The following is a 27,883-nucleotide window of genomic DNA, read 5'->3' on the forward strand; positions in this document are numbered from 1 at the left end:
TGCCTCTCATTACCGCTTTAGCGATTTCCCAATACAATTTCCCCTCATTTTGGTGTATAGCGTTTGTTTCCTGGAAAGATTACCAGCTATTGAGGAGGAAAGCTTTAAACTCCTCGATATTATGAAGATAAGATGGAAATCTCCAGATTCTGTTTTTGTGTTCCCTATATCCTAAATTTATCTCTAACCATACTGGTGCATGGACTGATATGATTATATCTTCAATCGCCCTGCAGACACCTGGTCCATCATATGGTCGCTTGTTAGAATATAGTCTATTCTTGAGAAAGAGTCATGCGGGTGAGAGAAAAAAAGCCTCCGCCTCTGGGAGCCTGGGGTGAGCTCTCGTTCTCCTTGGTGCAGCGCCTCCACCTGGGAGGGATCCTAGCACTGCAGGATAACCCTTCACAGGAACGAATACAGTCAGTGAATAAGGAGACACACACGGGTATAACTAACATATACTTACTGACCATATAACAATAAAACTCAATAATCATACAAGACCCCCACAGTACAATAACAACACCATAAACACCACGCCGGTGGAACCCACAAAGCACTGAGGTGCCCTGGGCACCTAACCACCCCGGTGTCCACAGAGCCAGGCCCACTCAAAGAGTGTGTGTGGAGTAGTGCTACCCACTGTGTGTGGACGTTGGTGCATGTGAGTACCCTCCTGGTCTCCAACCAGACCAGGGTATATGAAGGATGATGGGTCCGCAGGCCGCAATGTGATCCCACGATGCAGTCTACCGGATCCTCTCTCTCCGCCGGATGAGTCCGCCTCGAGGGAGCACAAGCTAGAGGGTGTCCCTTAATGTCTCTTAAGGTGCCTGTGGTCTGGTCCCAGTCCGGAGATTACACGTGGCTGTCTGTTCACTGTGGTACTGACACAATAAGTGCAATTGGGGAAGCGTCCCTATCTGTGGGCCTTCCCTACAGCACAACAAGCTATAGGTGGTCGGGGCCTAGCTGGGACCTTTGGGGATATCTGGACTAGTCAAGAGGAGCACTACTCCCTGGACATTACCTCACCCCTTGCCATCCTGCTGCCGGCTGAGCGCGTGGGCCTTAGCGCGTCAAAACGAACTCTCTGCCTCTCCGTGAATCCTTCAGCCCTATTGGCTCTAACTCCCCATGTGGTGTGCAGCCCCTAAGGCTGCTGGGACATGTAGTCCCGTGGAGCCCATGTAATGGTCGCCGCATTCTGTTCTATTGCGCATGGACCACATTGCGCATGCGCGAAAGTCAAAATGGCCACCGCCTGCCGAAGTACCGGAGCGGCTCCCTGCACCTAGCCGGGTTCGCCCGAAGCTCCGGCGGCATCCGGGTGCTTCTGCAGCCGTCCCCCTCCTCAAGGACCACGCGGTAAGATGGGACCTGGCTACAATAAGATTTATGTAAAAATGGATCACTGACAGCATTAAAATCACCCCCCACAATTAAGTTACCTCCTCTTTCTTCCAAGACATTTATATATATATATATATATATATATATGTTATACCATTTTTGAAACAATGGGTCCCCTAGGGCTGAACCCATGGCACTCCAAGCTACAGGGGACCCCTGGTTGTTTAGATATTTCATTTTGAAATGAATGCTTGTCCGGAAGGAACAATAGGGCTACTGGAGTTAGCCTCACTCTGCTGGCCAATAGAAAGCCGTGACATCATGAGAGGACACTGCATCTGATTGGATGACCACGCAGCCATCTTTATTTTTACAGGCACAAGTCAGCAAATAAATCTCAGCAATCTGGTGTGTCCCCAGAGCTATGAGTGGTGCAGTTCAGCTCTGGAGGACCTTGTGGTTCATATAAGGAGGGAGAAATACCTGACTTTGGAGAGGATTGCTGTTTTACTGGAACATTTTTGTAAAATCTAAAATTGTTAAAAATCAAAAATACATTATATAAGCCACTACAGTCACTGCAATTATTGGGTATACTGTACTGGTGTTAACTTTTCTTTACACATAGCATGAACTGCGATTTAAATTCTTTAAAGAATGACTCATTGCATGGTCTGAACATTCAAAGACAGAAGTTAGGACAGGCTGTAAAATAGATACTTTGTGTAGTTAATAGATGGCTTAGTGGAGCATGCTCCCTATGTCATTTCCCAAAAACAATATAGTATTATCCTGCCGCCTCATTCTTTCATAATTCAGTGTGGTGATTACACTGGCATTGTTTCTGATGGCTTCTGTACTGGTATATGATACATACACAAAAATGACTTTTTAAGCTATGAGGTCATTGCTCGTGTACGGTAATTAAACATAATTACGGACACTGCAATGTCTCCCGAGGGAATAATTGAATATGTAAAGAATTATTTTATTGGGTACAGAATGGAGTCTCTCCGTGTTGCTGAGTTCTTCATGAATATATGAGAACAGTGCAAGAGTATTTATACATGCTTATGAAATGTCGGCTACTACTGAGGGATACAAGAAGCTACTTGTTCCAATCGTCAAACATATATAGAAATGCCTGGCCGCTCAACCTTAATATCTGGTAAAGGTAGGTATGGTACAGAACTGGAGGTGCATCAGGGAAGGCATCCATATCCATCTCAATTGGGTTTATGAGGCTCAGATTACGCCTCCCCTGTAACTCCACCTCTGCTGATGGAGCCTGCAATGAATAACTATTCTGTTTATCCTGTAGGAGGTAGTGGTGGCCTGAGACCTTATTCATGCAATAAGTACCACGTGTGCGATGAGTGACCAACAAGACACAACTGCCACAACACTTTGTTATATAACTGATTTTACGTATATTTAACGGATAGCAGGAACCTTGTGATCCTTAGAAACAGGATCATATTATAACTCACAATACAGTCTCATTACATTTCACATAAGCACTGTGCGGGTTTGTGTGTTAGTGTCAACCTAAGGCCTCCCAGTCCTGGTTATTCAGACCTATATTTGAGCTAGAGGCAATAGTGCATGAGTCCAGGTAGAGGGGGCAGTACTCCAGGTAGAGGAGGCAGCGTGCATGTGTTGCTTGCCATACACAGGGGGTTGCACATACACACAAACACACACACACAGGCTGGTGATGTGTTGAAAGATGTGTACAGTTACATTTGTAGACAGCTCTATGGCTTTTCTATTAAAATGCATCCCAGCACATAATTTACTCTCCCAGGGCCGACTTCTATAGTACTCCTGGTCAAGTCAAAACAATAGAAGCAGTATCCATTCTAGGTACTTCATAAGCTGACCATCTAAAGATTTTTCATGTTGGCCCAGTTAAATGAACTAGAAAGGTCGTAAAAATCAGACAATATAATAGTACAAAATGCCACATTATTTTCTCATACATGGGACACCCCTTGAAATCACAAGACTCAGCCATGCCGGGATTAGCTTACCTGTAGTAGAATATATTAGATTCCAAGAGAGATTAAAAGAACAAGAAGATGACAAAAAGTTAGAAGGGAGGATGAAATCAGACAGTTTGTTGGAGCAACTTGGAGAGACTAGTGACCGCAGGACCTGGAAGATCATTTGGGAGGTTTCATTCAGCAGTGGATCGACGAGCGCTGAAAAATATGATGATACTGTATGTATGCACACACACACACACACACCAACATACAGTACTGTATATACAAATTGAAAATAATAATAAAAAAATTGGAGCTTAATCCAATTATATAAATACATCAATATTGAAACGAACAGTTAGAAATGCAATTCTAAATCTAAATATGTACAAACAGATAATACAATATCAAACAATATAATCGATTTAAATATACATAAATTAATAATTCTGTATAATAGGTGAAAAAGTTCAAAGTAAGTAAACAATGGAGTCAGCAGTCTGGGGCTGCTTCTCCAAAGATGAACCACATTCAGGGAAATTTCTATGAAACAAAAAATTTAAAACGCACGCTCAAGTGTAAAATGTAACAAAAATATGCTTTTATGTAGACAAATGTTCACTCACAAGGCTTAAAACTTTTCATTTCGCATTGTATAATAAACAGGCAAGGAGATTTTACATCCCTCTTGTATAAGATGATAGCAGGTCACAGTGATATTGGCGGGTATTGGGAGTAGATCAAAGCCCTTTGCGTTTGCACCGATATCCACAGCGCGTAGAAAGACGTGTTTGTACCTCAGAGTGGAATTATCAACTGGCCGCCATCGGTCCAGAAACACAAACTAACCACGTGTCCCTATGCGTTTCGTCACTATCAGAGCAACTTCATCAGGGGTGCGTCCACAGAGGCAATAGGAAGTGATATACACACTGTTAGAAATCCATTTATTATATTACAATGTATGAATGAGAATTTATATCAAGACAATTGCATGAGAATAAGGTTTTAAGGTTTTTTAATTTTTATGTAACAAAGGGAACCGAGTTCCAAGGTCTGTTATGTTGCAGATGTTGGGGGTTTGGCTTAAGTATAGAATTTCATGGCCTTGCAGGAAATCAGGCTCTGCAGTAGTTTGAAAATGTCTGTCCTTAGACATGAGGCAGGAAGGGGCAGAGTTAATACCAGTTACACTTGGCAAATTATCCTCTTTGCTCCTGGACTCTCTTCAAGAACACACACGCACGACAAGTACCACCAAGTTCAGCATGTGAGACACAAGGCTTTCTTTGTTCCATGAATTATCAGAAGCATATTGTATGTCTGTTATCAAATTTCATTTGTAAGTAACTTTGTAAGAATAAATTGACTTTGTTAACTGGAAAACCATCTTCTGACGTTTTGGAATCTTTCTGAACAAGAATTAATGATACGTAGAATTATTATTATTTAACACACACACACAATAGGTTGCCTAGTACCCAATTGATCTGTTGAAATGGTGGGGATCATAACGTACAAACATAAATGGTATAAATCAATACATAGGCCATTCAATGCAGATGGAGATGAAAGGTCTAATACCTCCATATGCACCATGATTAAATTCATGTACATACTGTAGATATTTTACAAAATAGATATATGCATATCATAAGTTAATGACATTAATATAACCATATCAAAGTCATATACATGAAGATCATTAACCATCAATCTAGGAGATTGTCTAAATATAACATACATAAACAATGCTGTTGAAATTAATCCTCATATGTCTGGAAAGATGGACAAAGGAATAATAGAGGAACATTAAAAGAGAAAGGGGAAAATAGGTCAAACATTGGTACTGGTGTCGATGTTTTCATTTAAGTCCTTCGGGACCAAACTCTCTAATTTGAATATCCAATAGGTTTCTCTTTTACATAGGAGTCTATACAGTATCTGTCACCCCCTAAAACAGACGGAGGAATGTGTTCCAAACTCATAACTTTAATCCAATCCGGGTTATTATTTTGACAAATTGGGAAATGTTTAGGGACGTTATGGGAGACAACTCAATTTTAAATATTTCTCCAGTGTTTAAAAAAATCTGGCACAAGCTGTCAAACCCTTTTTGGACACAATCTATGGATGGATGTCCGGTAAAAACACCTGCCATATTTATAATACAATGAAGTTTTCAACCTTGAGTGAGCATTTATCTATGTTTTATATTAAAACCTTATTTTAGTGAAATTGTACACTATTGAGCGTGCGTTTCACATTTTTGTTTTACATACTGTATATTCACGTGTGTGAGTGTGTATGTATGTTGTATGTGAAACATATTGTATTTATACACATACAAACGTAACTGCTGACAGTTAAATGCTGAACTTTTACATTGCCTCTTCTGCTGTCAGACACAAGAATGTTGCTGCATATTTAAGCTTTCAAAGAGTCAACTCAATGTATCCTCAAAACCATTGTTATCTTCCATCTGCTAACCATTCTTCTCGAACAAAAAGTCTTGGTTACGGTAAAGAAGCCATGACCAGTAGATTCCATTTTTTTTTTATTATCCAACATTTTATACATAATAAATACAAACTTTTTACAGCCAATACAAAAAAAAAACATTGCACCTATGCTCTTAGTGTATCGACTCTGTACACGGTGATAAATGAATTAGATGCCCTGTATGAAGTCATAGTTAAAACGAGGCATATTTTTTCTTGTTTTTACAACTTTCTGTTAAATAAAATTAGCAGCTCTCACAGAAAATATTTTTAAAATATAAAGTAGAATTTTCAAATAACACTCCCCCTCCCCCCATTAAAAAAAAAAAAAAAAAAAAACTGGCCATAGGGTTAACGGAAAAGGAATATCTCTGACCTTATTCTATAAAGTGGGATGGCACTGGCCTAGTACTACCGCATGGACACCCTCGTTGACTTACATGCAATAGTGCCAGATCGGCACTATTGCACTTTATAGAATAAGCCCCGAAGACGAAGGGCTTATTCTACATTGACTTCAAGGGGGAATTTTGGCTGAAAACGGCCTGATTGGCCGATATAGAATAGCCCCCAACTCTGTCGCTGCCAGAGGGGACTGCAACGTATTGTAGGCCCCTCTTGCACCAAAGGGGTTAGGTTATGTAATGTAGAAGTCATTTTAAAAATGTAAGAGTAACTGTTATATTACATGAGGGGAACATCAGGACCAGATAAACAGGAGGTGCAAACCAAGGGGAGGGAAAAAACAACAACAACAGGGGAATCATTTTTAAAAAGAATCTTCAAAGAAGATACAAGTCAAGGATTTGAACAATGTTCAACGAAATAGAACAGGGCTCTTCCTCTACATGGGGAATTCCCAGTGCTAGAGCCTCACGCACACGCGTCTGACTTTTCAAAGCATCCGGCAACAGGTTATAAATTCTTGCAAATGCATTGCTCTCCTCTCTCAGCCTAGCATCCGGAAATAAGAGACAAAGCCCTCTGATAAGTAAAAGAAGAAGAAAAAAAACAGCCTGGAAGAACAGAAGTGAAGCCAGAAACCGAATCAAAACCACAGCATGCACGTGGTAGACTGTTGGTTAGAATCGCGGCTTGATTATTACCGGTTTTATTGTGTAAGTATTTATCCTTTCCTCCTTTGGGTAACCCCCCTTAAAATACATTCAGTGCTATGTTCTTAAAATGATGCCGTCTTAACTTCAAGTATAACCATTTTTATATTTTCCAAAAATCCTAGACCTGGAATCAATCATATTTTTTTTTCTCTTTGCCTGTGTTTTCTATATTAGTTCATGGTTGCAATTTTTAGCCATCACTGGCACCCTGTTTTTCAGGAAAGGGAAAATGCACAGATACCCAAAACAGGAGTTAAGAAGGTTAGCACCAGAAATTTTAAAAGATCCCAAAAGGAAAAAAAACCCGAAACAAATATTGTTGAGTCGTGTATGGTGCGGATTGCAGATTTAAACCAGAAATAGAGCACATCAGTCCCACACTTCTTAAAGAGCCACTGAGCTAACCATACATGCCAAAATCAGTCACTTCAATTAGCTTATTGCATGTGGTAACCCGTTCCTGTGAAGACATGAAAGGAGCTTTTCTGAAACCCTACCAGCTCAACTGAGAAAATAGTCAGTGGACGCTGTCCCCTGACAAAGCGTTTAGCAGGTACAGTACTTATATAGAACATGATGTCTTTGTATGCAAGCTGGTTGCTCATCGGACTCAAAGTACTTCTCACATTCATTCAATGTATAAAACAAAGCAAAAAGGCCAAAGAAAAGCTTGCTGGTTTTCACATCCCTCTCATTCCCTGGGAAGAACCCTGAATCGTGGGAGGAAACAGAGAAGCATATGATGGCTCTTACATATATTCTATATAACTACACGCTCTGATATGTTTGCTCTGCTGATCTCGGCTAATAACGTACATTCAGGGGAGCAGGACAGAAACGCGTCAAATAACAGAAAGAGGGGAGGGGGGGGGGGGGGAGCGAGAGAGACTAAGACATTCGGCTAAAATAAACTGTAGCTCACTTTGCTCCCAAGTCTAGACCAAAAGCCTCTAGCTTTTCGATGAGATGGTTTTCGGCGGTTCTGTTTATCGTGCTAATTGGGAGCCTCTGCTGCCGATGCTGGATGCTAAACGAGCCACATTAATATTAATACCACATTTAGTTACATTGTTTTTGTAATGTTAATTATTGAACAGCTGTGTATTGTTACAAGGTCCGCCATATGCTTCTACAGCATCTCTCTCAACTTTATTTATATCTGCCCTGCCGGGGTATTAGTGCGAGGAACCAGCCTCTATCCATGCTTGGGTTTCCCTTTTTTTTTTTTTTTTAACCCCTTCGTGTTGCTGACCTCCCTGGCAGCGAAGGAGTTAGTAGGATAGCTTCTGATCAATAGGTAATCAATAAGCATGGCTAACGGCGGAAATCGGACAATCTTAACACATTCCTATGGCAACAGTAATATACTGTACTAATGCATATGATAGAAGTATTCTATGACTATGCTGCGTGTATGAGGACATTCTACAAGCCTCCGCACGGGAGTAGTGAGGACATCTGCGTATAGACATCCCATAACTCCTGTTCTGGTGCAATCTCATGTGTGACCGAACTGGACTCAGAACAGTGATATGTTTAATAGTGTCAAACAGGGTGTCTGATGCCATTAAAAAAAAACAACAAAAAAAACATGTATGTATATAATATTAAATCATTTGTTGGATGTTCACGCCAGAAATATTTCTAAGCACTGAAGTAGGGAATTTATCTGCAATCTTCAGTCACGTTTTGTTTTTAAGTATCTGCTGACGGAGGGTGTGCATTAATCTGACTTACCTCAACATCGTGGTAAAACAAACAAGATAAAAAAAGAGAAAAATGCCATAAAAAAAAAAAAAAAAAAAAGTGTCATTCATCTCATTTTAACCCATTAAATGTATCACTGCGATCAGATCCATTTGGTTCTACGTGGGAGCGCACCTGCAACCTCGTTACTTGTGCTGAGCGAGGCCAGATAACGTTTGTAATAAAAGGAAAAAGGAGCGACAACCAAAAAGGCACATAACGTCCCACATTGTCACTGCCGCAGAAAAGCGTCCTTCCCTTATCCCGTGATCAGGCGAGAATCTCTGCATGCAGAAGGTGCCTAAAAGGTTTCATCGCCGCCGAGCGACTCGCATGGCCCGGGTGTGGCAGCCGGGTTCTGGAGAGCGTTGTTAAACCAACGTTATTTCCACGTCTTCTGTCTTCTCGGCCTGCCGGCGCTGGGCCTGCGTGGGTGGGGGGGGAGCCGCTCGCACCTGGAGGAGGAACAAAAAGAAAGGGTTAAAACGGCGCAGTCCCTCAGGAAACCTGCGCCACGAGCTTCTGGCCCTTCTGGCAGCCACGGGGTTTAGACGTGGCAGACGCCATCGGAACATCCTCACTACCCTAGCGATTGCACGGTTGTGATTCCAGGCGCCCGGTCAGCACACAAATGTGAGAGCGAACAGTTTTAACACAGGATACATTTTTCGGGCCATTGGACAGCACCCACTAATTTCCAATGAACCGCATTGGATCTCTGCAATTTAGGAACCACCCCCGCCCCTGGATTCTTTCCTCAGAAATACCCTGCCCTAATCCCAAACAACGGCAGGGTATCCAATATGTTGTGCATTTTACAACGTGTCTTTGTGCTTTATTTTGTCATCAACATGTAAATCTTTACCATAGAAAAATGCTGGAGAAGGCGTTTTGTGGCCGAGTGCTTTCCCTGCATTAACCATTCAGTTTCTGCCTACTAGTGATCTGCATTAGCAGCCTCCCCCTTGAATACAGGTGATGTTTGGAGTCTGTGCAGGTTTCCTGTAGGGACACATTCCTACTGCTCATTTTACAGGCAGTGCCTGAATTCACCCCGCCAGCTCCCCAAGGACTGACAGCTCAGAGTAAAGAATGGGGGGTCGGGAGGGGGGGCGGGGAAACAAATCCATTTGTGTCTTCCTTAAACAAATGAACGGGTTTAAAACAAAATCCAATACACACACAACTTCTCTACCAACAGGAAGTTAACCCTTTATCTGTTGCTAACTCTACAGGCAGCAAAAGGGTCAAACATGCAGTAAAGCAGGGTTGGCCAACTCCAGTCCTCAAGGGCCACCAACACATCAGGTTTTAAGGCTATCCCTGCTTCAGCAAAGGTGGTCGAAGACACTACCACCTGTGCTGAAGCAGGGATAGCCTTAAAACCCGACCTGTTGGTGGGCCTTGAGGACTGGGGTTGGCTGCCCCTGTTCTAATACATAACTCTATTTAGGGGTGAACTTAAAGGTGCAGTTTCCCCAATATGACATTTTAAAGTGCGCTCCATGTGATGCCCTATAAAGAATGTGTAAGAGAGGGAGGGGGAGAGGTGGGTGTGTAAGAGAGGGAGGGGGAGAGGTGGTTGTGTAAGAGAGGGAGGGGGAGAGGTGGGGGGTGTAAAAGAGGGAGGGGGAGAGGTGGGGGTGTAAGAGAGGGAGGGGGAGAGGTGGGGGTGTAAGAGAGGGAGGGGGAGAGGTGGGGGTGTAAGAGAGGGAGGGGGAGAGGTGGGGGTGTAAGAGAGGGAGGGGGAGAGGTGGGGTATAAGAGAGGGAGGGGGAGAGGTGGGTGTGTAAGAGAGGGAGGGGGAGAGGTGGGGTGTAAGAGAGGGAGGGGGAGAGGTGGGGGTGTAAGAGGGAGGGGGAGAGGTGGGGGTGTAAGAGAGGGAGGGGGAGAGGTGGGGGTGTAAGAGAGGGAGGGGGAGAGGTGGGTGTGTAAGAGAGGGAGGGGGAGAGGTGGGTGTGTAAGAGAGGGAGGGGGAGAGGTGGTTGTGTAAGAGAGGGAGGGGGAGAGGTGGGGGGTGTAAAAGAGGGAGGGGGAGAGGTGGGGGTGTAAGAGAGGGAGGGGGAGAGGTGGGGGTGTAAGAGAGGGAGGGGGAGAGGTGGGGGTGTAAGAGAGGGAGGGGGAGAGGTGGGGGTGTAAGAGAGGGAGGGGGAGAGGTGGGGTATAAGAGAGGGAGGGGGAGAGGTGGGTGTGTAAGAGAGGGAGGGGGAGAGGTGGGGTGTAAGAGAGGGAGGGGGAGAGGTGGGGGTGTAAGAGGGAGGGGGAGAGGTGGGGGTGTAAGAGAGGGAGGGGGAGAGGTGGGGGTGTAAGAGAGGGAGGGGGAGAGGTGGGTGTGTAAGAGAGGGAGGGGAGAGGTGGGTGTGTAAGAGAGGGAGTGGGAGGTGGGGGTGTAATAGAGGGAGGGGGAGAGGCGGGGTGTAATAGAGGGAGGGGGGAGAGGTGGGGGTGTAAGAGATGAAGGTCACTGATTGGGTGAGAGTGTCACGGAGGGGGAAGGTCACTGAGGGAGTGGGTCAGTGAAGAGGGTGGATGTCACTATAATTTGGGGTGGGAGCCTCAGCGACTGGGGGTGCAGCCTAACTCACTGGAAGTTAACATTATTGATTGGGTTAAAGAGTATCCCATTATCGATTGATTGACAGTTTCATGTCTGTAATGGAAAAGATGACTCCAGAATACTGCAACCCGTGCAAAGCCAGGTACTCAGAGTATGCACTAATTACAGGCCCTGATTGGGTGAAGAGAGAAATGTGTTTCTTCAATCCATAAAACATCAAGTAACCTGGTAACCTGGTGTTTTATGGATTGAATAAACACATTTGTCTCTTCACCCAATATTTGTCAGTGTCGATAATTAGTGCATACTTTGGTATAACACTTCTGCTCTGTACTACAAGTGTGCCTGGCATGACAGACTGCCTGTCAAGGCAGTTTTTTTGATGTGGGTGCAGACATCTTTCGAATCTGATATATACTGTACATACATATGTACACACATACACATGCACACACGCACAGACGAGGAAACGTTTGTTAACCCCTTAGGATTTTCCCATATTTCACACCTAAAAATGCCATTAGATCTCAATCTAAGTCCCAATAATAGATAAAGATAACCTGAAAACAATTAACACAAAAACATGATACTTTTTCAACATTTATTTAACCACACATGATTTAACATTCAATATCCATGTGTGAAAAAGTACGTGAACCTTTACATTCAGCACCTGGTGGCGCCCCCTTGAGCAGCAATGACTTCAACTAAGTGTTTCCTGTAACTGCTGGTCAGTCTCTCACATCGGGTTTGAGTAATTTTGGCCCATCCCTCCTTACAGAACTGCTTCAACTCTGACATTTGAGTGCTTACTTGCATGGACATCTCACTTCAGATCCTGCCACATTTCAATGGGTTTATGTCCGGACTTTGACTAGGCCATTCTAAAACGTGGAATTTCTTCTTCTTCAGCCATTCTTTTGTAGATCTGGTTGTATGTTTAGGACCATTGTCTTGCTGCATGACCCATTTTCACTTCAGCTCACGAACGTCTGGCCTGACATTCTCCTCTAGAATTCATGGTTGATGCAGAATTCATGGGTGTGTCAATGAAGGCAAACCGTGCAGGTCCAAAGGCATCACACTCCCGCCACCATTTTTGACGGTTGGGATGAGGTTCTTCTGTTCGAACTCAGTGTTTGGATTTTGCCAAAAATAACGTTTCTTATTGAGGCCAAAATGTTCTACCTTTGACCATCTGTCCAGAGAACATTGTTCCAGAAGCCTTGTGGATCATCTATGTGCTCTTTGGTGTTCTTCAGACGTCAGCAATGTTCTTTTTTGAGAGCAGTGGTTTCCTCCTGGCTATCCTTCCATAAACACCATTCTTGTTCAGTCTTTTTCTGATAGTTGAGTCATGAACACTCACATTAGCCAAGGCGAGAGTGGCCAGCAGATCCTTGGATGTTACTCTGGGTTTCTCTGTGACTTGGAAGATTTGCCGGATTGTTCTTGGGAGAGATTTTGGTAGGACGGCCGTTCAGGGTAGAGTGTCTCTGGTCTTGAACTTTCACCATCTGTCTAAGAATGGATTGGTGGAGCCACAAATCCGTAGAAATATTTTTTTAACCCTTTCTAGATTGATGAGCATCAATAACTGCTTTTTGAGGTCCTGAGCGATTTCCTTTTATCCTGGCATGACGTGTTTCCACACAACTATATGGGTAAGACCAAACTCACAACGTTTCTGATCTTTATATAGGGTGGGTTCTCCCAAACCCTCCCCTGAAGATTCACCTAATTAAAACACATGATTCTAATTATCCCCTTTAATTTAGCTGATAAAACCAGAGTTTCACTTGCTTTTGCACATACCCTAACTCTTAATTACTAGATGTTTGTCTAATCTTTGTCATTTTGTTTAAAAAGACATGAAATTGGTTAATATAAACCCTTTTGGATATTTAAGAAAACAATGGTTTTTATTCAAGAAGGTTATCATGGAAAAACAATGGAATTTCCGTAACTACAGTACCATTGGGGTTCACAATTTGTATCTCACGTGTGTGTGTGTATATATAGACGCTCCTTTACCATTTCTGTTTTGTTTTGATATATATATATATATATATATATATATATATATAATAAAGACTTTCCAGTGCACATCCAATATGACAAATTATCTAGTACATTACCATTTGTTTTTTTTTTCTATATTCATTCATCTAAATACAAAAGGACACAGTATAAAATTGGTAGCTAGCGTAGGACCTGCTAATAAGGTCTACCTCTGACATGGTTGCCGGCTTGAAATGTGGTGGTCGAAGGATTGAATTAAATGACCCAAACTTATAAGAAGAAAAAATATAGGAAAAACATATAGTAATGTACTAGATAATTTGTCATATTGGCTGTACATTGGGGATTCTTTGACTGGGGGTGAATCTTTTGATTTCACACTGTAATACCTGAGGAGGGGGAGCGCAGTTCAGTTCATTACCATTTGGTTATATATATATATATATTATATTATATATATTATACCTTGGACAACTCCTCCGTTTCTGGTGTCTCAAGCCTTAATAGTGGCGATAGTAGCACATGCTTAGCTGTGCATAGTTATTCACTTTTATGGGTATTCAGGAGCTAAACTACGAGGAGAAGCCACCTACCTCACAGCAATTACAATGCTATTTACATTTGAGCTTATTTTCAAATGCATCTCAACATTAGTGTACGGGGTTATCACAGACTGTGTTAGCAAGCGATATAGCTTGCGGCTAACCGGAATACTACAATAACTGAGAGGAGGAAGTAACCTGGCGTATATCCGATAAGGAAATGGATCTCCTCCTGGTTTCATGTCCCTTTTTTGCTTTGTCGCCATTAATGAGATAAAATATGAACATTTGATGCAGAAGCGAAAGAGTGGCACTGTAAGTTACACACACCCTGCCGGGCACTAATGAAACATACTCTTTATATAGACAATTTGTTTTGTGTCCTTGGAGCATTTGCTTTGCCGGGATAAATGAAACCTGGACTTCATATTCACTGGTACAGAGTATACTGCGGCGCACTGAAACACCGAGGAAGGAACACCACCGATGATACAATGCCGGGTGAACGTATTGCTAAAAAGCAGAAACCTACAGGCCGCAGCTTGCCGTGGAAGGTCTCGGGGGTACTCCGTGGCGGTGGCTGGGACGTCCCAGGAGAATCCAAACTGATGCTGCTTTCTAAAGACAGAAAGAAAGGAAGACCGAGGTCTAATGTTTGCTAATTAGAAAGAAAAAAACACCAGCAATACTCCCACTCTCTCTGAATAAATTGACGTTAAAACTAAACCGTGACAAAAACAAATCTGCATATACAAAGAGGGCCCCCATTTAATTTTTTTTTTTTTTTAAATGTAATAGTTTTTTTATTGGGTGTACGAGCATTAAACAACATTACAATACAGAAAAAACAATAGGAAACACAGAAAAACATACTTGGGTCCCCATTTTTAATGGCATTTCTTGTCAATAAGCTCTAACTCTGTGGTATACAAATGGCAATTACAGGAATATATGGCACATAGGAGTTATTTTCTCCCCTACATTGACCAGTTTTGCCTAATTACTACCATACATTACAGCCTGTTTGATCAGTCTTGTTGACTTGCTGTTCCCTGTAAGTACGGCTTCATTCCTTTACTGGGATGACCTCTAAAAGGGAAGCCGTCTGTCAACAATCTTTACAACAACCTGTGATTTATGTTTACAAAACTACACGACACAGCACAAGGAAACCAAAGTATTAATACCAGTGAGGACTTTAGGGTAACAATGTAAGGCTGAAGAACTGAAATATGAGACACAATAGTGGAAACCCGCACTCAATAATGCAAATATTATAAGAGAAACAACACACTTCCCAAGTCAGCAGGTCTCTTACATTCTACTGGATATAGACGCAATGTTGGTCTTTCTCCCTCCTAATAGAGGTAAATGAGAATTGTAATCCTAATAGAGGAATATTAGTATTTTATCTGGTAGTGTTAGGACCTGTGAACAGAGTCTGTCTTGTCGTGGCTCACAGGCTTACAATGCTTTGGCCAAAGGGTTAAACTAAATGACCCCTTTTCAAGAGAATATATAAGTATTTTACTGTGTATTTTTGTCATATTGGATGTAGCATTGGGCTTCTCTGTCGCTTTTTGTATACATTATAAGAGATCCAGATAGTGATGAATAAAAGATATTTACTCAAAATGCAACATATACAGACGTACGAAAAAAACGGGTAAGAGTACAACAAAGGAGCTCAAGTAGAAGAATACACAATCAACACTCAATGATCAAAAAGGAAAATAATACTTATCTACTGTAGAGCTTCAAAACTGGCATGTACAAAAACACAAAAAGCTGTTCAACAAGTGTAGTCACGCAAGAGTAAGCAAAAAAAAAAAAGGTACTCTTCCAAGCAGGACCAGCCACAGACGCTCCTGAGGCAGCGGACGCTCCTGAGGCCGCGGACGCTCCTGAGGCAGCGGACGCTCCTGAGGCTGAGGACGCTCCTGAGGCTGCGGACGCTCCTGAGGCTGCAGACGCTCCTGAGGCCGCGGACGCTACTGAGGCTGCAGACGCTACTGAGGCTGCAGACGCTCCTGAGGCTGCAGACGCTCCTGAGGCTGCAGACGCTCCTGAGGCTGCAGACGCTCCTGAGGCCACGGACGCTCCTGAGATCATAGACGCCTGCTCTTTGCTGAAAGACCTTGGAGTTTTCCCTACGCTCGAGTTCTGCTAGTATCCGACGGCTGGTAACACAAGAACGCTATTGATTGTTGATTTGTCTAGAACCTCTGGGAATGAACCTGAAGATGGGGTTTTCCCCCAAAACGTTGCCCCCTTGTTTGTTTTTGCAATATTTTTTCCTATTTTTTTCATTTGATATATTTTTTGTTCCTTTTTTTGTTGCTATTTGTTCCCTTTTGTAGCTCACTCTTGTGTGGCCACACTTGATTAGCAGCGTTTTGTGTTTTTGTACATGCCACTTTTGGAGCTCTAGATAAGTATTGGTTTCGTTTTTGATCATTTTGTTTTGAATGTGTATTCTTCTGTTTGACCTCCTGTGCTGTTTTTTGACTCGTTTTTTCGCACGTCTGTATATTTTACTTTTTGAGTAAATATCTTTTTTTCTTCACTATCTGGATCCCTTATAAGCATTTGCATTATTGAGTGCGGGTTTCCACTATTTAGTGCAGTATTAACTCTAGGGGATTTCGGGGATCCCTTTGGTTCCCTCACACCTATATAAACCAAATTTTATCTCCACGCTGGTGTGCTGACTCCTCCAAAAAATATGTAGACAAGATAGAAAGTTGTGTACAGCAACAAAAGCAAAAAAAACTGACCCAAAACAGGATAATTAGGAAAATATTGTTGTATTACAACTACATATGAAAACATAGGACACAGGAGACCCGGAAAACACTCCAATGCCGGCAAGGCGATCAAGTGATCCCCAAAGGTTCAGACGGTCAAGAATACCATGTTTGAAGAAGGGTAGGTGCGGTAAAAAAGTTTATACAAGTGCACACCAGATCTGCCCAACACGCACTGAGTTAAAGGAACATCTCTTGGAGTAAGACAACATTTTGATTAATCAGATAGCACTCTGTTTACCACCTCTGTAAGTCAACCTTTAGTGAAGATCTCTTACCATTCACTGACGGGGACCGAGGGAAATATTGGGAGCTCCTCTTCTCAGGGCTGTACACAGGACTGCTGGGAGGTTGGTCATAGAGAGGCAATGGAGGAAGAGTACTCTGGGGTTTTGGGGGTGGAGATATCTGGAGAAGAAGAAGAATGTACAATTACTCCATAGGGCTGCAAAAAGATTATCGGTCCATCCTGATGATTAAAGCTGAACACGACAATAGCAGAAAAGTGGTTAAGCAACAGTTTGCTATTGCAATTAAAACTCTAATATATATGGTATTGACATCTATATTACGCCTGTGTTTTGATGGGGAAGCTCAGTGCATCTTTTTACCTCCTGCTCTACATACTAACAATCTAAGCGGAGTTCATTTGTCAGATGGCAGCACAAGTTAAGGTGCAAATATGCATCGTTTAGATGTGCCTGCATTGCAACGAGTTGCTGGATCCTATGGCGCAGCAGGGGTTACAAAAGCACAAGACACTTCCTTTTAAACATAGCAAAGAGCATTCATTTGTTTGTTAGCCTCGTTAGTACCCATGTACTGGCTAATTACAAGTTAGATCTGCACTCTCTTCTGTCTCGACAAATTCAATAGTTCTTGTCTGGACAATTGTCTACACCAGGGGCGGCCAACTCCAGTCCTCAAGGGCCACCAACAGATCAGGTTTTAAGGATATCCCTGCTTCAGCACAGGTGGCTCAGTCATTGATAACCACCTGTACTGAAGCAGGGATATTCTTAAAACCTGACCTGATGATGGCACCTTGAGGACTGGAATTGGCCACCCCTGATCTATACGTTTGTTTTAGTTCAAATTTTTTTTCCCTGTTAATAATATAAATATTCAAAATAGAAGAAACTCCTCCCCCCCCCCACAACCTTCAAACAATGTATAACTTCCGAGGGTAGCCGTTTCCATTTCATGTGGCTGAGCCAGCAGGGAGACACATGACCAGGCTACAATGACAGAGGAATGTCACTTCCACACCGCATTTCCTTTCACACCCGCCCCGAGATGGCAAGTCATTTTCACCAGGGCACTGACAGCACAAACGTAAAGGGACAATAAGTTTTTTTTGGTTTGTTTGTTAAATAGGGTGGCGGTGGCAGGTCTCTAAATTAATGGCAGGAAGGATGCAGTAAACTCCCTTGAGTGGTAAAGTTTCTGGTCTCCAATGTGTCAGCGGCTGAACTGCTACGCGGAAGCCAGCGCTGCCTTTGCTACGCTGCCGCAATCAAACAAAAACTAATTCTGAATTAACCTGTTCACTCCATTGCTGGCCGCTCTGTCAGCTAAAGGGTTAAAGCAGCAATCCTATCGCCAGACGGCGCGACTGTAAGCTCCGGTTAAAAATTAAAAGTCATTTATCTTTTTGCCAGCAAAATATAAAAATAAAAAAAAAAGAAACGAAAAAAAAATACCACCCTACAGCTTATTAATGGCCCGTGCCGGGAGTATTCTTGCCAGAGTTGGGTGACTAGGACCAACGTGGTTGGCTACGTCTGGATTCATCGGTGCCGATGTAGCCAGACTTGCTTGGCGCGTTGCAGCCGGCGGTACCGATGATTGCGGCCTGGACGGATTACCACCGCTGGGAGTCTGATCCTGAAGCACGGCCCCCTCTCGCAGCGCGATCGGGGCAAACGCTATACCCAGCGCCGCAGACTTTTCATTGTTTGTTTGCGGCGCCGGGGACAGTAAGTGTTATTACATCTGTATTTCCATGTTCCCGAAGTGAATTCTTTACAAGGCGTCCTTTCAACTGAGCTTCGCAAAGACAGGAAGCGAGTGAGGCATCGTAGCACAGTGTGAGTCAAGTGATACAAACTTTAACAACGTGGGAAAGGGAGAAAACCGAGCAGAGCGCAGGAGGCGAGACGGGGCTTAGCGAGACATTAGATTTTCAATGTCTCGCTAAAAGACATTATGGAACTAGAGAGAGAGTGCAGAGAAGAGCCACCAGATTAATAAAGGGGATGGACAATCTAACTTATGAGGAGAGGCTAGCTAAATTAGATTTATTTACATTAGAAAAGAGGCGTCTAAGAGGGGATATGATAACTATATACAAATATAGTCGGGGACAATACAAGGAGCTTTCAAAAGAACTATTCATCCCAAGGGCAGAACAAAGGATTTGGGGCCATCCCTTAAGGTTGGAGGAAAGGAGATTTCACGAGCAACAAAGGAAAGGGTTCTTTACAGTAAGGGCAGTTAAAATGTGGAATTCATTACCCATGTAGACTGCCAATTCTCAGGAGGGAATATATTTTTCCCCTTACGAGAAGTCATTGGATAACATGTCACTGGGGTTTTTGTTTGCCTTCCTCTGGATCAATATACTGTAAATAGGGATATAAGATAAAGTATCTGTCGTCTAAATGTAGCATAGGTTGAACTTGATGGACGCATGTCTTTTTTCAACCTCATCTACTATGTAACTATATGCAACTATGTAACTATGTAACTATGTAATGTAAGGACTGGACAATGCAAGATACCTGAACATCTCCAATCCACTGGGAGTCACCATTCTCAGAGCCAGCGAGTTCTTCAACTAACACAGACGGGAAAACTCCGAGACGGCCATTGAATTCTCCCTCCCAGAAGCCATCATCGTCCTGATTCTCCTTGTTTAGGATGCGGATGATCGCCCCCTCCGGGAAGGACAGCTCATCCTCGGTCTGCCCATCGTAATCATAAAGTGCTTTCACAAAACAGACTGAAAACAACAGGAACAAACATTAGGTCAGGAGAAGGAACACGGAGCGTAGCATTTGAAGGCTCCTTTAATGAATATTATGAGATCCAGCCAAAGTGGTTACTCTGATCAAGCGGATAGTTATCTCAGAAGTATACAAGTATTAAGACATCACCCAGTTGCGCTTGAGATCATCCAGTTACGTTTGAGGTTTCAGTTGCTACAATAAAATACTGTTCTCCCAAATGTTTGATAAAGAAGGGAAGTCACATGGATATTTGTCAAATTTGGAAGGACCCATTTGAAACTCAGTGTTTTGTTGCTTGGGCAGTTACTGTAGCAAGGTATTCTGAGATGAAATACACGTTAAGTGTATTGCCCCATAGTCACTGGTTTATACTCTTCAATGGCAGACAGGTTAAAGTGGAATATGGTGACATGGATTTAACAACCCAATTTCACAATGTGGCTCTCTGTATTATACACACTGGGATCATTATAGAGGTACGAAACACCCCATTAAAAATAACTTGACGATGTTAACTAAAACGAAGAAAACTTCCTCACAACTACCCTACTAACGTTTGCTGCGATGTCATATAATATACTGAAGATGACACTATCAAAGTCTTTATATGACCTAACAGGTTGTGCTTTGCTAAAAACAGTTCAATACATTAATATTGCATATAATATTTTAATCCTGAAGAAGGTCCAAAGGGTACCAAAATGTTGATACCATGAATCAATGACCACAATGGATGGTGCGCTGTCTGATTTTAATTTGCTCATTAACAAAGCAGTCGGTTGTTGCCACTTGTAAGACCTATATTTGATTGGAATTACCGTTGGCGTCCCCATTCATGCTTCCCGAGACTACTTCAACGTCGGAGCTGCTGGACGTGTGGGACCGGCTGTCTAGAGCTGCAAGTGACTGGAGCATACTCAGCAGGCTGTTGGAGGTCGGAAACTGGAGATACTTCTCTGGGACGTATCCTACTTGCCCGGATTTATTTCTTGCCTGTCAGGCAGATGGAAAATAACATTGAATGCTGGGATTGGCAACTTTATGCAGTAGAATAAAGCCCTTTAGTATACAGATTGTACTTGTATTCGTGTATATATGACAAAGGTATTGGACAAGTCGTACAACTGGTACAGGCCATCTGTGCTACCAATAACTAAAATAAACACACTAACTCATTTGCAAAGAAGTGCGGCTGTTAAAGGTTCAAGTAGCAGTATATGTCCTGGGTAAGGATGGATTTGGTGCAGGTGCTGATACCCTTTAGTGGACAACAGGATAATTGATCATGGATCTGATTAGAATGTCCAGAGCATTTGGAAACCTCCCGTCTCTGCTATACTAAGTGTGCGGTCATGATATGTTTGATCACGTGTTCTGGACAGCAGCCTAAAAATAAAAACCGGATACCTTCACCCAGTCTTCCATGTCTCCGTCTTCAATGACTTCCAGCATCTCGTGCTCCTCTATGGTCAACTCATCTGGTTGGCAGGCCTAAAAAAAACGAACACACACTAAACTTAGAGCACAGGATATGCAATAACGCAGGGGTGAACAGCTCCAGTCCTCAAGGGCTACCAACAGGTCAGGTTTTTAGGATAGCCCTGCGTCAGTACGAGTGGCTCAATCATTATGACAGAGCCACCTGTGCTGAAGCAGGGATATCCTGAAGCCCTGACCTGTTGGTGCCCCTTAAAGACTGGCGTTGGCCACCCCTGAAATAGGTAATCAAGGGTGACATGTGTTAATGACAAGTGTTTTCAGTTATAATATGTAAAAAAAAAAAAAAAACATACCAGAGGTTTTTCTGTGTTTATTTTCCAAACACTAACAATTTCTTCATAGCAAAGATAAATATTACTGTATGCTCATTTGCATGTCTTAGACAGGTCTGCAACCCCACCTTTCACCATTATCACCTAGCACACAGCACTTCCACTGCCGCAAGGGATTCTGGGAAATGACATGCAAATGAGCACACAGTGCCACCTCTTGCATGTCATTTCCCAGAATCCCTTGCTGCAGTGGAAGTGCTGTATGCTGGGTGATAATGGTGAAAGGCGGGGTCGCAGACCTGTCTAAGACATGCAGATGAGCATACAGTAATATTTCCATTTGCTATATGCTTTGCTGTGGAGGGTTTTTGTCACTTTTTTTACCCACCATAACTTAACTAAGTGTGGTAAATTTTTCATACATACACATTTTATTGCAGTACATGCTGATATTTGTATAAAACCTAACTTTGTCCACTGATTTTAACCCTGGAGTGCTGGATGGGTTGGGGGTTACCGAGTGCCACGGCACGGTCCCGTGACCGCTTTCAACAGCCGTCCCCGTGACAGCAGTGGCCATTTTCCAGGAGACGGCCTCCATTTCACTACTGGGCAGATCTAAGCAGGAGTGCCGGTCCCTTAGGTCCTCGGGCACCCAGAGGGTTAAATCACGTCATGGATTCTATGCTTATTACCAGTGTTCGACAAACCTATACATTTGCACGCCCCGGGCGAGTGGATTTAACATCGTGGCGAGCTCCTTTTGGCTCAAGCAGCACACGTGTGGTACTAGGTGGCGAGTAGATTTTTTGGTGATTTGTCGACCACTGCTTATTACTACTACAAGAGTGTGACGTTACGCGGTTTGATTTTCCAACCGGCACAGTCTACCTGCCTTACAGAAACAGCTTAACTCCCAGGGCGGTAAGACACACAACCACGGACCCAGGATGCACAGTTTCACAAACATAAGGACCTGGACAAAAACGTGGGAGTGGATTGATTGACAAACGGGTGTAAATCAGTAAAAACCCAATTCTTTCTTTCAATTGGGGGGGGGGGGAAAGGATTTACTGTATGGGGAAAAAAATTGGTAAATACTAATAACATGGAGCATTAGTAATGCCACAGTCCTACTTGGCAAAATATACTGGAAATGCAATGAAGTGAAAGCACCCAGCCATAACATCCATTATTTTTTTTCTTTTATAGCTGGTGCCTCTTTCTATTTTATGAAAAGAAAGAAAAAATTGGGGAATAAACCCCAGAACTGATGCTGCTAAGTATGATCCCATATAGAAAAGAATCTGACCATATACCTACAGTATATAGTATTCAAATGGTCAAAGGCAATGCTGTGATAAGCAATGAGCAAAAAATGGAGCATTCAGTATTAAACCCAATGTATGTGTGGCTATGTGACCGGGTAGGGGGTGAATATAGCAGGGAGGGTGGACTACACAGCCCCCGCACCCCAAACTATCCCTGGTATACCACACTGGGTCTGTAGAAGCCCAAAAATAAAGTTTACTCACATTAAGAAGAGCAACAGCTGATTGCCTGTAAGCCCGTAGCGTGCACCAGCCGGGATACAAAGTGAAGGTAAAAACAGAATAGAGGGCGGGCACTGCCAACCTGGTAGTAAGGCACTAAACATATTCTCCAAAAAAGTGAGATGTATTCACGTCGGACAAACACACAGCTCTCCAAAAAGCTCCGACGCGTTTCGTACCACGCAGGGTACTTTGTCAAAGAGTAATTGGCTACAGTCCCTTGCGATCTATATATAGGAGATTCCAGTTACTAATTAACCTGTATGGAATCAGGGAAGGATGGGGAGTCCATCCTCATCGAGCGGTTCTGGTTGCTGTGAGCGCTCCGGTAAGGATAGCTACCCCTTCCCTGCTATATTCACCCCCTACCCGGTTACATAGCCACACGTACATTGGGTTTCATACTGTATGCTCCATTTTTTGGTCATTGCTTATCACAGCACTGCCTTTGACCATTTGAATACTACATACTGTAGGTATATTGTTAGATTATTTTCTAAATCTGATCATACTTAGGAGCATCAGTTCTGGGGTTTATTCCCCAATTTTTTCTTTCTTTTCATAAAATAGAGTCACCACTTTTTTGTAGATTGCATTTAGTTCCTTACTACCAGGTTGGCAGTGCCCGCCCTCTATTCTGTTTTTCTATTTTATAATTCTTTATTGGAATTTTCCTTTTCAAAGAGATTATAACAGCAGAAGACAAAAACTTAGGAAAAAGAATAATACAATTGTCACGGTAAAATAGCTTGAGAAGACATGCCCAACAAATGTGTTTTAGACAAAGGAAAATGGAAAAAATAGAAACAATCTATGCTACGCACTGTGGTTTGTGATTATGAAATTCTCGCCCCAGCCTCTCTCTCCTCTGTCCTACCCCTCACCTACCCAGCTACTCACACACTTACCAAGACACACACTACTTACCCAGCCACAGACACTTACCCCCCTCCCCCCACATACAAACGCACTTACCCAGCCACACACACAAACACACACCTCATCATTAACACAGCACACTGCAGCCAGGGAGAGGAGCTGCAAGAGCAGCGCCACCTAATGGCCTGAGGAGACATTGAGCTGCAGCTGCTCCTCTATCTGCTCAAAACCGGGATAAAGAGCGTCGGGACACCGGGACAGTAACTTAAAAACTGTCACTGTCCCAGCTAAACCGGGACATCTGGTCACCCTATCCCTGCATTGTCTCGTATAATATCTCTGTTACATGCTGTGTACAATGGTTACCACTATATAACCTCCCCACCCCACCCACCCACCCCCTCCACAAATCTCCAGACAGTAGCACATAAAAATAAGAGATAGGGATCTCTGTAAATAAGTTGAAAGGCTTGTAAACGGTTTGTTGCCCAACAAATGTATCTGCTGCAGATTTGTTTTTCAAAGTTTTCCTGTTCCTTCCTGTCCCCAATATGTTTAAAGCCGCAGTCCCACATAAACGTGCTCATTTCTCTTTTCCAGCCCGATAACGTTTTGCTAGGAAATTCTGCAGTGACATTTTTTACTAGTCCTTTAAACTTAACAGATTTTTTTAATTGAATGCAGCTCATATCCCCTAGGTCAGTGGTTTCCAACATTTTTTTGGTTAAGGAACCCTACAGTATGTGAAATTCTGGGGAACCCCAACCTTCTCTAATAGCACGTCTGAGATCAGATGCATTGTAAGGAACCCCAACCTTCTCTAATAGCACGTCTGAGATCAGATGCATTGTAAGGAACCCCAACCTTCTCTAATACCGCGTCTGAGATCAGATGCATTGTAAGGAACCCCAACCCTCTCTAATAGCACGTCTGAGATCAGATGCATTGTAAGGAACCCCAACCCTCTCTAATTGCGCGTCTGAGATCAGATGCATTGTAAGGATCCCCAACCCTCTCCATTAGTGTGTCTGATATCAGATGCATTGTAAGGAAACCCAACCTTCTCTAATAGCGCGTCTGAGAAGATGCATTGTAAGGAACCCTAACCTTCTCTAATAGCGTGTCTGTGATTAGCTGCATTGTAAATTCTTCTGTATTTAGTACAATTTAAAAATGACGTGAAAATAACAGGGAACCCATTAAGCATGCCTGGGGAACCCAAGGGATCCTAAGCTGAAAAACACTGCCCTAGGTGCTAAAATCCTGCTGCATTCTCTTCTCAGTAACTGTCCGTACGATGCCATACTGAAGGTGTAACTCTTGTAAAAGATGCCATCTGTGATGCTATCAAACTTTTTACAGCGTGGCTTTCGGATCTTTATTTTCATTTGGAAAAGCTATAAAACTTATCTTAAAGGAGTAATCCAAGCAATATCCTACATGTTTTTTTTTTTTTTAAATAATCAGTTTGGTCGTATTAGATAATACTTACTGCATTTTCTTTTTTATTATTCAACTCAATGCCATTTGTAATGAATTTTAATATACTGAGCATACTCTGATTTCAATAGCAGGCTTTAGCCCACCTCCCAAGCAGTGCAAGATCTTTGCAACACTTCCCTGTTTGTGATCATTTGTTTCTAATGTTCCCAGCAGTTTGAGCTGCACACTGTACTAACAGATCATGTTACCTTAGTAATAGAAAAAGACATTGTAGATGCGGAGTAACACTGACTGAAGGATTGATTGAGACTGAAAGGCAGCCATTACGTGAACCCAGGGAAGCAGGATCTTTGCTGATCGATGACGGGAGAACAAAATCGGCCAGCAGTTTAGGTCATTCGTTTTCAATAAAAAGTAATAAAAGGCTGCATATATTAAAACAAAAAGGGATTTTTTTTTTGTTGTAAAGTGCCGTTTGTACTGCCTCTTTAAATGAAGAAATACATGCTGGAAATGGTACTAAAAGGTGTTGCACATTGCGGAGTGCTTAGATTACCGAGTGATGCTGGTTCCTCTACAGGCAGAGAAACTGTTGTGTGCCTAACATAATGGCGGAATTTAAATGTCCTGCGTCACGCCGGCCAACAGGAAGCCGTGACGTCACCCGGTGCGGCTTCCTATTGACCCGCGTGACCAGGACCGTTAAACTCTGCAGAGATACCGTCACCCCTTTCCCCCCCCCCCCCCTATGGAGTTAAGTATCTTTGGAAGCCGGGGGTCCCCGGAGCTGAAATTAATGGGGTTCAGTTCCAGAGACCCCCTGCTTAAAAATAAAAGGGAAAAGATGGAGTGCGTGGTGTTTTTGCCGCTTTAATAGATCTGTGGGCATATCTGTAGAACTTCAGAAGAGAGGTGGAAACCTTGTAAGAGTAGATGACTTTGCAGGTCAACGGGTAGTTCCTCAGAGTGCCAGAGGGACTGGAGCTACTGTCGTCAAATGCATCCATGCTGTCTTCTAGTTCTTCCCCCTCCTCCCTGTCCACGTCTGTGCTTCCCTGTGAAAGACCATTGGACAAGAAGAGAGTTAGCGTTAGAACAAGGCTCAGAAGCCATATTTACATCAAACCATGAGACATGGCCATGTCACCTGTATTTATCTGCACCAATGTTTAATACGGAAACGGTTTAATAACAGGTCCCCTCTTCTCTGAATGTAGGTATGTAAGTATATCTTTATTTGTACAGGGCCGCCCATGTATGCAGCACAGCAAAAATAAGAGGCATAATGGGAGCAAGGCGCTACAGACATAAAAGTAACATTAGGAAAAGGAGTACCTGCCTCGAAGAGCTTACAATCGAAGTGGTAAGTGGGTAAGCTTACAGAGACAGTAGGAAGGTGTTTTAGAATCTGTCAAACCCCCAAATAACCTCTCACACTATAATTGCCGATTCAAACAAATATTCAAAGGAAAGGCACATTCACAATATTTTTCAAATGACAAATAAACTAGATCATGGTTTGCAAAGTAAATAAAATATTTCCGGGATTAATGTGTTAAAATATGCATTAACTCTTCGTACTGCAGAAAAGCAACGTTTCTCCTATCAATCTTTTACCATTGGGTACCCCTTTTAACAGACACGAAATAAGTTCTGGTGAGTAGAAAAGTGACAAAAACCCTCCACCGTACAGCAACACAGATGCAAAACTCAGTCACAGTCTCCCAAGACAGGGAGCTAAGGGGGACTCCGAGCTTACTAGATGCTAGGTGCTGCCGTAGCGAGCTTACCCAGGATCCCTCCACGATCCGTCCGTCCCAGGATATCCCAGCTTACATAGAGCCCCGGCCTCCATATGAAAGCATGAAAAACCGGGTGCTGACCAATCAGTGAAGAGATGGTCTTCGCTGAGCCAATCAGAGACAGAGGGCTCGCCTAAGACGGACCAATCAGGACTGGGGGCTGGTACAGTGCTGTAGGACGGCTGCATCGGGTGGAGCCTCAGGGAGAGGGAAATATGAACTGGTCAATAGGGAACAAGCCGAGGGGGCAAGGCACCACTCCCCGGTTTCAGCTCATTACCTCCCACAGTGGGAGAGGCCTCACTGCTGGGGAGAGAACAACACTCTGGCTTTGAAGTGGGTACTCTCCCAGCAGGTGGGCGCATCCCAGCCCAACTTCCCTTTGTCTCACAACACTGCACCTGACACAAGTACAATGGACAGTCCTTGGATTCATTGTATGCTAGCCTCGCTAAGTGAATCACGGGTGCAACATAAAATTAATCCCAGAGAAAATACACCAAGCACAAAACAAACTTGATGTTACAAATGGCTAACTGAGGGAACACATTAACTGGGCTTGGCAGCCATTTTGGCTGCCCTGAGATGGCTACACTGACCCTATACATGGGTCGCCATCTTGACAAGAAGGGGCAACCTGCAGGTTTAACCTTTAATATACTGAGCCAGGCTGCCCCTACCGTCACAGTGGACCTGGCCGAGACATGTGAAAGTGCTCATAAGTGGTATTTTTATTTCCTGTACATCTCAACAGACAAATGTAAATATTATTTAAACATACTCATT

General features: G+C 43.1%; 1 protein-coding gene across 9 annotated transcripts in view; it reads right to left on the reverse strand.

The window, feature by feature from the left end:
- Nucleotides 1-5,888: 5,888 nt before the first annotated feature.
- FCHSD2 (FCH and double SH3 domains 2) overlaps nucleotides 5,889-27,883 on the reverse strand; it is a 237,785-nt gene continuing 215,790 nt past the window's right edge. For 6 of the 9 annotated variants that reach the window (XM_075592710.1, XM_075592708.1, XM_075592703.1 and 3 more), the window contains 6 exons: nucleotides 26,216-26,350; nucleotides 21,056-21,139; nucleotides 20,467-20,641; nucleotides 19,421-19,641; nucleotides 16,916-17,045; nucleotides 5,889-9,164 (listed from right to left, as the gene is read on the reverse strand). In XM_075592710.1, coding sequence (XP_075448825.1) covers nucleotides 8,980-9,164; nucleotides 16,916-17,045; nucleotides 19,421-19,641; nucleotides 20,467-20,641; nucleotides 21,056-21,139; nucleotides 26,216-26,350 — 930 coding nt within the window. In that variant the 3' untranslated portion in view covers nucleotides 5,889-8,979. Of the gene's footprint in view, nucleotides 9,165-14,362; nucleotides 14,449-16,915; nucleotides 17,046-19,420; nucleotides 19,642-20,466; nucleotides 20,642-21,055; nucleotides 21,140-26,215; nucleotides 26,351-27,883 lie in introns of all 9 variants that reach the window. The other 3 variants (XM_075592704.1, XM_075592706.1, XM_075592711.1) reach the window with 1 other exon arrangement.

This window comes from Ascaphus truei, chromosome 3 (assembly GCF_040206685.1).
Source record: "Ascaphus truei isolate aAscTru1 chromosome 3, aAscTru1.hap1, whole genome shotgun sequence".
In the NCBI taxonomy this organism is placed as follows: Eukaryota; Metazoa; Chordata; class Amphibia; order Anura; family Ascaphidae; genus Ascaphus; species Ascaphus truei.